The following is a 12,313-nucleotide window of genomic DNA, read 5'->3' as shown; positions in this document are numbered from 1 at the left end:
TTAGTATACCTGTGTGAGCTCAGTAGTGTTGGTTCAGGTTGCTGTCTGAAGGCTCAGAAGTGGAATGCCCTCTTGGTTAACACTTCATGCAGGTTTAAAAAGCTTTTCAAGTTTGTTTTCTAAGCGATCATATCCTAGAACTTATCTTCACTTTAAAGAGGAAAATGGGATTTGCTGGAATTTGAATGCCTACATGGATCCCACATACTGAGTTGAAAGCTTCTAGACTGCAGGTCTTCTGACCGACATATCCTATTCATCTGAACAGAACAGACTATTATATAAATTGTCCAAGGCCTATTTTACTCAAAATGAGCTATCATTCTGGCTTTACATAAGCTGAAGAAAATATCTTTTTGCAAAGCTGACTGAAAGTCAGTAGACCAAATTTTGTAAAAAGAGTTTCGTGTTTCAATTTAAAATTATATTGAGGATGGAGGAGAAAAGGAGAGACCTTTTGTGTTGAAAGTTATGATTAGGACAAAAATAATTCTAGCATAATGGTCTTCCTTTGGAAAATGGGGTTTCATTAAAATCAGCCTTTAGCTGAGCCTATGAGAGCTGTCAGTCACAAGAAGAGGCCATTAGGCATGAAACTCTATGGAAAGATTGTAGGTGTCTCTTTATATCTGCCATGCAATAAATACCACCACACTTTTTGATTTGAGAAATATGAGAATACTTTATTTAGTTGGAAATACTGAAGCAATTGAACGGAACTGGATTTCTGAGTTAAGATCCTTGGGGGTGGGGAGAGTGTGCTACCTTATTGTGAATTCTGTGAGGAGCTTAGTTATATTTTTTCTGTCCTGTAACTCATTTATAGTGTTGTTGGTTTGGTGTTGGATGTGATGTATACATGTGATGTTGAACATTACGTAATATTTATGTGTTTTGGAGAATCTGTGACTTGACAAGACATTTGCTCTGGTGAGGTTAGGAGGTTAGCTGCATGTTTTACCCCAAGAGTTTCTCAGCAATGAAACAGTAGGGTCATCTTCGTGAAAAGAATTATAAGTAACTGCCAAAACAGTTACTCCTATCTGTTATTGAAGTAGTATATATCCCAAGGTGATATTTTAAAAAGAGAAATATCTTTCATATTTGTAATATTTTCTACATTAATTGAAGGACTTTATAACACTAATTGAAAATGCCAGAAATCGAGATGATAGAATTAATGTACAGTAATTCTTTTTGCTGTTTTACTACTATTTCCAAATTGCTGGCTATTGTCATCATGTCTTTCTGAATGAAATGTGACTGAAATGGCAATTCGTATATAGAGGGAGAAAAAAAGATACAAGCTTAGAATATTTTTGTTGCCTGTAATGGGTACTTGACATCCAACATTTTTTATACATATGAATAGATGGCAATTGCCACTTACCCATCCAATTTTACATGATGTGCTATCAAACTCGTTCTGGCTGCATGTAGCATAATTTCCATAGAACGTAATGATACCTTTTGAATTTAGCTTTAAGGGCTTTTGTAGCAGTTGCATTTTCTGATTTATTTTAGTATGCATTCAAGCCATTAGAAAGCTAAGGCTGGCCCTCAGCAAACAAAGGCTCTTTCTTCAAAAGAGTAACATGACCAGTATAAATACTCTGTTACAGGAAAGAAGCAACCCAGTATGAGCAGTTGGGTTTTGTTGGGTTTTTTTCTTTCCCCAGATATTGTTATATGCTGTATTTCACACACAATATCATAGGCTACTTGGTCTTCTAGTAAAACAGATTGTTTTTTCAAAGAAGTTTCCCAACTTCTTTTCCTCACTTTCCCTCACTTTTATTTCCATCAGTCTTCAGTTAGTCTCCTGTTCCCTAACGTCTACAACCTTATCCTAACATGAAATTTTTCTTTGGACTAACAGCCATAAGACATCTCTGCATCTGCAGTCTTGTATGGACTTTTTGGTTTTTGACAATTATATATGTGCAAATTTCAGCATATGGTATGCTTTATCCAATGCATTGAGGGCAATTGGAGTGGTGTGGTGGGTTAACCCTGGCTGGATGCCAGGTGCCCACAAAAGCTGCTCTATCACTCCCCCTCCTGAGCTGGACAAGGGAGAGAAAATATAACAAAAGGCTCCTGGGTCAAGATAAGGACAGGGAGATTACTCGGCATTTACCGTCATGGGCAAAGCAGACTCAAGCTGGGGAAATTAATTTAATTTATTACCAATCAAATCAGCATAGGGTAATGAGAAATAAAACCAAATCTTAAAAATACCTTCTTCCCACCCCTTCCTTCTTCCTGGGCTGAACTTTATTCCTGATTTCTCTACCTCCTCCCAACCCCAAGCGGTGCAAGGGGACAGGGAATGGGGGTTGTTGTCAGTTCATCACACATTGTTTTTGCTGCTCCTTCCTCCTAAGGGGGAGGACTCCTCACACTCTTCCCCTGCTCCAACGTGGGGTCCCTCCCATGGGAGACAGTCCTTCATAAACTTCTCCAACATGAGTCCTTCCCATGGGCTGCAGCTCTTCATAAACTGCTCCAGCATGGGTCCCTTCCACAGGGTGCAGCCTTCAGGACAGACTGCTCCAACGTGGGTCCCCCTTGGGGTCACAAGTCCTGACAGCAAACCTGCTCCAGCGTGGGCTGCTCTCTTCATGAGTCCACAGGTCCTGCCAGGAGCCTGCTCCAGTGCAGACTTCCCACTGGGTCATATCCTCCTTCAGGCAGCCACCTCCTCTGGCATGGGGTCCTCCATGGAGTGTAGGCAGACATCAACTCTACCATGGACCTCCGTGGGCTGCAGGGGCACAGCCTGCCTCACCATGGTCTTCACCACAGGTTGCAGGGGAATCCCTGCTCTGGCACTTGGAGCACCTCCTCCCCCTCCTTCTTCACTGACCTGGGTGTCTGCAGGGTTGTTTCTCTCACATATTCTCACTCCCCTCTCTGGCTGCCATTGCTCCTACACAGTAACTTTTCCCTTCTTAAACATGTTATCTCAGAGGCGCTGCCACCGTTATGGATGGGCTTGGCCTTGGCCAGCAGCAGTTCCATCTTGGAGCCAGCTGGCATTGGGTTTATTGGACATAGGGGAAGCTTCTAGCAACTTCTCACAGGAGCCACTCCTATAGCTCCCTGCTACCAAAATCTTGCCACACAAAGCCGTTAAAAGTGGGCAAAATCAAACAGAGTTAGTACTATATATACTAGAATAAACTTACACAGGTAGTGAATGATGGACAAAACAACTGAGAGATTGAACTTTTTCTTTAAAAAAAACCAACACCAAACCTCCTTGATTTCATAGTCTTGATCTTCAAGAGAAACTGCAAAAAACCTTTAAAGATTAATGCCAGTGCTAAAAGTAAAATCTCATTAGATACTAAATGCAACGGAGATGTTGGTGTTATGGCAGATTATAGTTTTTCCTGAGTAACGCCTCCTAACTTCCACCCATTCTCTAGGTGCTAAGTATTTATTCCTTGTGCTTGGGAAACACATTATGAGTCATTGTTTCTAGCTCTGCCAAAAGTTTTTTCTTCTCTATGATATCTAAGTCCCCTTTTCTAAAGATTGTCTAGTTGTTCTGGAACAAAGCTAATTATATAAATGAAGTGGTTTTGAATTTTTACTTAGCTTGATGTTTGCTCTGTTTTGTCAAGTCCGATAAAGGCTTTGAGTGTCAAAAGTCTTTTGTTTCCTTCAGTATCTCTTTATCTGCTGATGTAAGGAAAAGATACTATCTCTGCAAATGCTCCTTCAGCTGTTCCTAGCACACTGTCATTGCTTGTCCTTGTCTCACCTGGTCAGTAGTTGGAGGTTGTAAAGGTTTTTGAAGGTTGTAAAGACAGATGAGTTAGGGAGAGATTAATTTCATCCACTCTTGACACAGTTAAAACCTCAGCATGTGGGTCGAACTGGCCAACTAGGCTTCCTCTGCAGTAGAGGAAAATAGGCACGAGCAAAAGAGAATTATGATCCTTTATTACTGATCCTATTGTAGGAAAACAGGAACAAAAAGGGGGAAGAAAAACAAAGCTTTAACCCTGTCAAAATCCAGCTATTTCCCCTTCCCACTTTTCCCTTCAAAAATGACTGATTCGGGAGTATTGTTTATGCCCAGATCTCCAGGATACAGTCAGGAGCTGATGACTTACCAAAACCAAAATGGGGGGAAGGCCCACTAATTTCTATGATATTGTTCAGGTGAGTAAATTTCAGCATAGGAAAGAGGTGACTACAGAACTAATTACTCTCAGGGATTTAGGATTTTGATAATCTGTATGCAGAACAAAATGTCATTAAAATAGCAATTTTACTGTCTGAATTAGTTGCACTTTGTATCTGACTCTTTAATACTCTATTACAGTGGACTTCACATACCAATATTGTTTGCTTTATGTGGATGACATGTAATTTTGAGTGAAAAATGATGCACTTAACCTCCCATTATTAATCTTTTGAGGCTTTTTTATGCTTTCCAAAACTGAATTACATTTGAATTTCAGTAGTGGAGTGTTTTAACTAACCTCTTCTTGGTCTGACATTTAAATGTGGCAGTTCTCTTTTTCTCTCTCTTTTCTTAAAGAAAACCCAACTTTTGATATTAACATTAAAATGAAGTTCAAAGAACTTTTACACAGCTTGGCATGTATTTTTGTGGTAGACAGATTTTTTTCAAATGCAGTACTCCAGGTTATCTCCAGTTTCTAAACTCAAATAAATGAACTAAAGCTCTGTTTTAATAGATTTCAAAGAGAGACCTGTTCACTCCTCCCTGCATATGTTGATTTCATCTGGAGCATCAAGAAGACACTTCTGGAGATTAAAATTTGTGTAAATTAATTTTCAAAGGGAAAGAAAGAGAAAAATTAAAATATACGTTAAGATTTACTAATGGTTTCTGAACTTTTTGTACTGTGTGTTAACATCTGTTTGTGAATGGTATGCATTTAAGCTGTGTGTTATTCTGAAACATGTGCCTGTTTTCCTGGTTATCGTTGGAATGTACTTTCGTGTAAAAACACAGTGAAAACTAAAGATGTGGTAGGTAAGTACCACCACAGAAGGAGAGGAAGACAGGCAAGTACTAAATCAAAGTAAATATGATGTTCTTGTGGAGGTGCTGCAGAGATTCAAGATATTTTAGTTATAAATTATTTGATTCTAGGCTTGCTTTCTTGCTTTGCTAATAATGCAAGTTCATCTGTAGGGTAGTAGTAAGAGGTAGTACCAACTAGAATTGGTTTTAGTGAATAAGTATTAGAAGTTCTAAGAGTGCCATAAAACTATGATATCTTTTCTAAATGTTGTATCTGAGCTACATGTAATTATGAAATTGTTTTGAATACCTTTAAGTTCATACACTTTTCAAGTACAGAAATCAAATGTTTTGGCCTCCAAACACATATCCTATATGTGTATGCACTGTGCAATTTGTACGTAGCATGGACCTGATTAATGGTATAAGTTGATATGCAACTTTCGTCCCAAACTGAAATCTGTGTAATTTAGAGAGAAAGTTGCAAATTTTCTTGCATTCTTGGTAAAAGGATACAACATTTAACTGAGCAGTTTTAACTGATAAATTTGTGTATATGCTTTTAGCTTTTCTCTTTTGGAAGCTTCAGATATTTTAATCTGCCAGAGCTATTGTGTTTGGAAGGTGATAGAATGAAAGATCAAAAATTTTATTTCCTGTTATATGTACTTATATATATGTAAAATAGGGTTATTAAGGCTGTCTGTGTTCAGCGTTTATTTCTTCAGACTTAAAGTGATGCATTATTTTTGTACTTGCAAATTTGTCTTGCAAAACTGTTGGTTTTTATTTTATATCTGATGTGGGAGATAGGAAAATCTTGTCACAAAAATGCTTGTTTATCCACTTTTCTTATATACCAGTGTAATAGGTGTTACCATTTGAATTACTGTTATTTTACAGAAAGTCTTGGGAGGGATTTAAATCTTATGGTCTTATATTCACTCTTTCATTGAAGTAAAAAGTAAATGGTTTGGCTGGTCTATTGCTAGTCATAACATTTAGATTAAATGAACTAGAAAATAATCATGCTTGAGATACAGTGTCCACGGACAACATAGCATGTGATTCTTTAAAACTGTCCTTCCATTTATGTTTGCTATTTATTCACCTCCCTCAGGGAGGTCAAGCAAAATGAACTATCTTTGAGTCAGTAAATGCACTGGAAAGGGGGTAGTTTAGTGACAGTGCCTCTCTGTTCAACATAGCTGCGTTTAAATTTACAAAAATTCCACACCCTGCATAAAAGCGTTTCATCGTAACTCAGCAGTTGGCCATGGATTTGTTTTGAAATTAGGTTAGTTCTGCAGTGACTAAGGATGCACTCAAAGATCCACAGCAATATTTTGCAAGTATATTCCTTGGCAGTTGGTTAGCAAAGTTAAGATAACCTAGTCCATTGGGACAACTTCAAGGCCCATGAAACTTATGGTTAAAGGCCAAGCCATTTTTTGGGCTGCTCGTTATTGCTTTCATTACCTCTTTGTGAGCAAAGGTTTTGTTCATTACGTTTCTAAATTAGTATTGTCACTCTCTATCCTGTAACAATAGTAATAATAATAATTGCAAATAGCTGTATAATGATAGAATGTTAATAAATGATTAGAGAAATGATTTTCTGATTGATTGATTGCAGAAAATTAATCAAAGATGACTTGTTGGCACTCAAATGATCTCTGTAGTCTTTTGACTGTGTGTGACTGAGCAGTGAAAAGTAACTAGATCTAAATATCACTCAAGTCAAAAGAAAATTTCCCTTTGTATAATGGCTTTGGATGAGCACTAAAGAGAGAAACCTGGAACTAATACAAGTAATACTTGCTCACCTCTCTCTCTCGATGTTTTCCAAGTCAATTAGCAGGGCAACTTGTGCTGCCTCCAGTTCCAGTGTTGTGTGCTGAGCTCTTGTACTCTATTTTCTGTTTGCGTTTTGTTAGCATTTGTGGAAAGCACAAAAATGGAAACATTTAGATAAGCACTCAAATCCATTGTCACAGTTTAGATTAATTATACTTACTTATATAATGTGGCCTTCAATTAATAGCCAGGCTTTATTTGGGTTATTGAATCAGAGGCTTTCTTATAAAACACTTGCAGGTTTTAAAAGTTTTTTTTTCAAATGACATGCTAACTGGGTGACTAATTAGGGTTGCTAATGTCCCTGTGGCAATACTATGGACCAGAGAAAAAGAGAGAGATTTTCCTTTCATGTCCATGCACGGAGAAAGTTGCGTGTGTGCCAAATTTCTGCTGTAGGAAATTGTGGACCAAATGTTTACATATTCACACACACACACAGTGTTGCCTCTCTGTGGCACATGGCCCACTGCGAGTGTGTGATGTGAACATCTCACACTGCTTATTCTCTCTTGGCATAGCACTACTCTGATCTCACTACATCCCATGATACTTCAAAGGCATAAAGAGGTTTGCCTGGTGTTGTTCCATTTATCATAACCGATTATTTCATCTCATCGTTTTCCCTTGGAACAGTGAACATTTTTCCCAATTTTATTTTTATATACAAAGAGTTTAGAGTGTGTTCTCCTTTCTTTTCTGTGTTTTGTTCTCATTCTGTCTCTCATCTCAGACCAGTTTTACTGGCAGCCTGCCGCAGTGTAGTGAGGCTGCACTGTGGGTTTCCAGCTGGTGCTAGCTGAAATCATTGGGCAATTGCACCTCTCCGAGGCTGTCACGTAGCTATTTGTGCTGCTGTGGCCATTAGGCTTTTGCTTCTGGATGAGATCCCTGTGTGCATTGCTGCCAGTGGGCGCATGGACATCCTCTGCTACTCGGTGTCTGTTAGTGTGTGAGAGCTTACTCCACCAGAAGGTTTTGGCAGTACCATCACTCGTCAGGTTGCATGAATGTATCTATGCCATTTGGGCATGGCAGTTACTTGGGGAAGAAGAAAATAGTAGTATATTTCCTTCTCAAATGCTTTTTAAAATTAATAGCATCTTAATAACCTTTGTTTTATTCATTAACTTGAAAACAACCAAACAAATTTCAGTAACATGTAGTGATGCAGATAAGCAATAAAACCTAACTGTTTTCTTGGGTAATACAGGGTGAGACCTTCACTATTCAATTCCGATTTCAAGCTCTGTGAACAAAGCTACATTTGCAGTCATGTCCAGGTGACCTGGGAATCTAAAATTTACCCAAGAGCTGCAGATTTTGGTGATCTTAAGAAAACATGATGAAAAATAGATGTTAAGTAAATATTGCAGAACTTGGGATGGAGTCAGAAATTTCATAATTCAAAACAGTTCCATTTACTCTGAATGGACAGACTGATATCTACTGTATCTTTATTTTAGAGTGTGGGGTTTTTTTTTGTTTGTTTTTTACTTTTTGTTTTTAATTTGAGTTAGTGGAATACAATAAAGAAGGCTGGGGACTCTTTATGATTTATTTTTAGGCAGATACGGTTAATTTTATTTTTTGCCCAATTTGATGTTTTCTTTTTCTCTTAGCATTGTTGAAGCTCATTGATAAATTGCCAGATTCAAACCTGAAATAAAGCTGGTAGTTGAACAAGAGTTAGCTGGAGTTTATTCTCCCATTGAAGTCACTTGAGCCTTTCCTCTTGCTTACTGTCTTTTCTCTCAGCTCACTGGGCTTTGGGATGAATTGTTACTTCACTGGGTGACAGTCAGGGGCTAACCACATGAAGAGGTTACTTGGTCTTTTGCTGTCATGAACATTGTGGTTTCAAGCTGAGTAACACTTAAGACACAGTTTGAAGTTTTTCCAGTGCCAGAAAAACTTCATATATGTATAATTATGTTCATATATTTATAATTTTGCTGGTGATAAACAAGGGTATATAGACATAAAGAAGTGCTACTATCCCAGCCTACTTCAATTAGGAGGCTTAGACTTAGGAGATACAGCCTTAGACGGATTTTGTAGTATGAGAAAATACTAATAAAACCTTAATTAGACGTGGAGTCTGCTGCTACTCCTGTAAACACACAAATAAAGCCATATTTCTGTTCCATAGTGTAGCTGTGATGATAACATATGGCTGCCAAGCTTTTAAGATTTTTTTTTCTGGAAACATTTATGCATCGTTAATATTTAGCCCTTCTGGAAGCGAATAAAACAGCATTTAGAAGCATTCCCTTACCCATTACGTTCTTTCTCTGTCTCAGCATGTAGGCATGTTGTTGGTTGAGGTGGGATGAAAAGCAAGCCAGAGCTGTTTAGAGCACCCGTTTCAAATACTGGGCATCCACTCTGTTATGCGTTTTTCCTAATATAAAATGTCACTTGCAATCAGCGGGGTTTTAGATATTCTGTTACAGAGTAGGTGTATGAATTTGCGAATTACCTAGACTTTTCCCAGTGCAGTGATCTTGATGTATCAATATGATTCTTTAGTGTTAAATAGAGCCTGCATTTTGGAATCCTGATGGGTCTAAACACATGTGTATCTGTACCTAGAGGAAAAGATACATCGCAGATGCATGTAAGCAAAATGCTAGTATTTGAATGTGTGTAATTTTGTATCTTGCACTTGTAAGTAATATGCTTTAGAAGAAATCTTTTTCCTTGGAAACTCTTTGCTTGCACAGATAATTAAGGGAAAAAAAGCATTACTATTTTCTATACCTTATTTTTCTGTCTAAACAAGGGCTTCTTTAATCTTTGATTTCAGGGCTGCGGAAATTGTGGAAGAATTTACTTCTGTTCTCAGACATACTTTTGTATTTGAGAGCCTCATTTGCTGGGCCTATCTTCATCCTGGGGAAGGAGTGGGGGTGGAGGGGCTAGGCAGGGATCCCAGGTGAGGCTGTTCGGGCAATTTGTGGCTATGCAGGCGCACTGGGGGTCCTGTCAGATGCACCAGTAAGAGCAGACAATAGCTGGGATTAGTCTGCCATTCAGTAGAGACTCCAGTTAGATCTCTCTCTTCTATTCAGGTATTAAATTTATTAATTATATTAAAAGTAAAACAAATGTTTGTTTTGATAATTTGGTTCTTGATGTAGCTGAAATTTTATGAAGATGAGCAATCGGGAACTAAGGTATGTGGCAAAATTTGTTTGTGTAGCATCTTGTTTGGTAGAGTGGAAATTCTGTTGCAGGAGCTTTATTTATTTAATTATTAACTTATTTAACCATAGGCTTTTAATTAGATAAGCAAGATGAGAAGAAAGCCAGGCATTAATGCTGTTACCTAGTTTGATATTGAATCCCATTTTATGTTCCCCATTCATTTTCAGCCTTTGAGTTGAAAATTTTTCTGTTGACAGTGCCTAAGTGCATCCTAGATACTAACAGAAGTAAAATTGGAGCTTTTGGAAGAAAAAAGTAGGGGTTTCTGGCACATAAGAAGTGTTGGAAATGGTTTGGGAGTGTTAGAATAAGCCTATTAGCTGGATGTTTCTATAGAAATGATCAGCAGTTAAAGTTAACAGTGCTCACGTTTACATTGTTATCTTTAGGTGTTAGACTTTATAAGATACTGAAACAATTGAAGCAACTTATACCGTTTTGCAGAGTGTCCCAGTGCTCAGAAGGCTGCGTTACCCTGTGTTGCACTGGTTTTATTTCCAAGCAGGTGGGTTAGAAACCTAGCTCTATTTTTTTAGGAAATGAATAAATAAATAAACAAACAAAATGGCAGCAGAGCAATGAGGACTGGATAGTAAAGCAAAATCCAGGTCTCAAGGAGTGACAAGAGAATGATTATGGGAATGACACCTGCTTGTGTTTCTCTGAATAAAGTGAATTTCAGAGGGCAGGTTAATTAACTGCAAAGAGTTAATGACCATTTAATCAAATTTGGATTTTTTTTTTTCCTTTGTGTCACCTGTACCTCTTTATTAAATATTTAGGAAAATAATTTGGGTTTATGTGGCCCACTGGAAATGTACCTTGCGGCTCATAGGGATGTATCTTGTAAGCTCCAGCAGGTATTCAGACTGACTCTTCCAACTGCTGTAAGTTTAATAACTTTTGTTTATTAGAGGAGAAAAATGAGGCAGTAGGAGGCCACATCTCCTCCCCCCCAGTTTTGTTGCTCCCTCCATTGGCAAGGAGGGAATAGGGGGAAAAACTGTACCTTTGTTAAAAAATGTGGTGTTCAAGATTACCAGGCAGAAGCTGTACAAAATTCGAATTGCTATCAGGAGGCATGCTAATTGTCTTCTGTTTTCCTATTGAAATGTTCTCAGAGTAGCTTAAAATAACATAAGTCAAGGCTCCTGAAAGACTTTTAAATGTGTTGTAGTAATTGTTTGAACTCCAAAAAACCAGGGGGAGAGTACAGTAAAAGTATGCTTCTTACAGCACAGTTGGATACCAAGGCTTTACTCTTATAAGCCTGCTCTTGTCTTTCAATTTGTTCATAAAGTTAAGGTATTTGCACAGCTGTGGAATAATTTTGAGGTGTATTTATTTAAAATCTTCTCTAAGGAGTAGCCTCTTGAGGTGGAGAAACTTGTTTTCTTGAGAGCCCCAATGGGATACCAGACATCCAGTGTTCCTTGAGCATCCTTCATCTCAACACAGTGCAGACCGTATAACACACTGAAGTGTTAAAAAACCCACAGTTTTGAATGTGAACCACATTTGGGCTACTTTGCACAGCAGGGGCGGCTCATTTAAGGATACTGAAGTTCACAGTTTTTAACAGGACATCTGGGAGGCACTGCATCAAAGCCAGGCGGAGTACAATAAGTGTTTGGGGAAGGATCAGTAAGTGTGTAACCTGCTGTGGACCCTCTTAGTGTAACATGTTTTCAGCTCTGCGGCACTAAGTGGAGATGCCCATGTGTCTTACGAGTGCAGGTACTGAAATTCAATTTAACTGTGGTGTAATAGTAAAAGGTAGTGGAGAAATGTCACATTTGCTGCTTCCCATGAACTTCTTTTAATGCCTCCAGTCAATTTAAGTTGCAATATCTCACCAAATGTTTCAGTTTGCTTCAGAATTGTTACGTGCAGCACTCTGACAGCATTTTGCTTTAGGAGCAAAGCTAATCCAGGCAAATTTTGAAAGGCAAAATGTAAAAGCTGCTACAGTCTGGTTATATAGCATAGCAATATTTCTGAAAATAACTATATTTGAAGAGTTCCAGATTTGTATCTCTATGTAACAGTGCATTTTCTATGACAAATACATTAGTTACATGCATGCATTCCTGTTCTTCACTAGTGGATGATGAACTGTTTATTCTATCCAAGTAGTAAAGACTGCTGTGTTTTGGTACTGAAAATTGTAGATTCTTTTACTTGAGTCACTGTTCAGGCTGTGTATAGCTAGCTGTAGATTTTGATATCACATAT

General features: G+C 38.1%; 1 protein-coding gene across 2 annotated transcripts in view; it reads left to right on the top strand.

The window, feature by feature from the left end:
* Positions 1–12,313, top strand: part of ZNF385D (zinc finger protein 385D) — a 437,653-nt gene that overhangs the window by 25,723 nt on the left and 399,617 nt on the right. Inside the window, exon 2 of one of the 2 annotated variants that reach the window (XM_086467942.1) lies at positions 2,975–2,988. The exons of the other annotated variant lie outside the window; for it this stretch is intronic. Coding sequence (XP_086324068.1) covers positions 2,975–2,988 — 14 coding nt within the window. The remainder of the gene's footprint in view (positions 1–2,974; positions 2,989–12,313) is intronic. 2 annotated transcript variants of the gene reach the window in all.

This window comes from Leptosomus discolor, chromosome 7 (assembly GCF_034619465.1).
Source record: "Leptosomus discolor isolate bLepDis1 chromosome 7, bLepDis1.hap2, whole genome shotgun sequence".
In the NCBI taxonomy this organism is placed as follows: Eukaryota; Metazoa; Chordata; class Aves; order Leptosomiformes; family Leptosomidae; genus Leptosomus; species Leptosomus discolor.
Note: the sequence above shows the minus strand (reverse complement) of the source record. Positions and strands in the feature narration are given on the sequence as shown.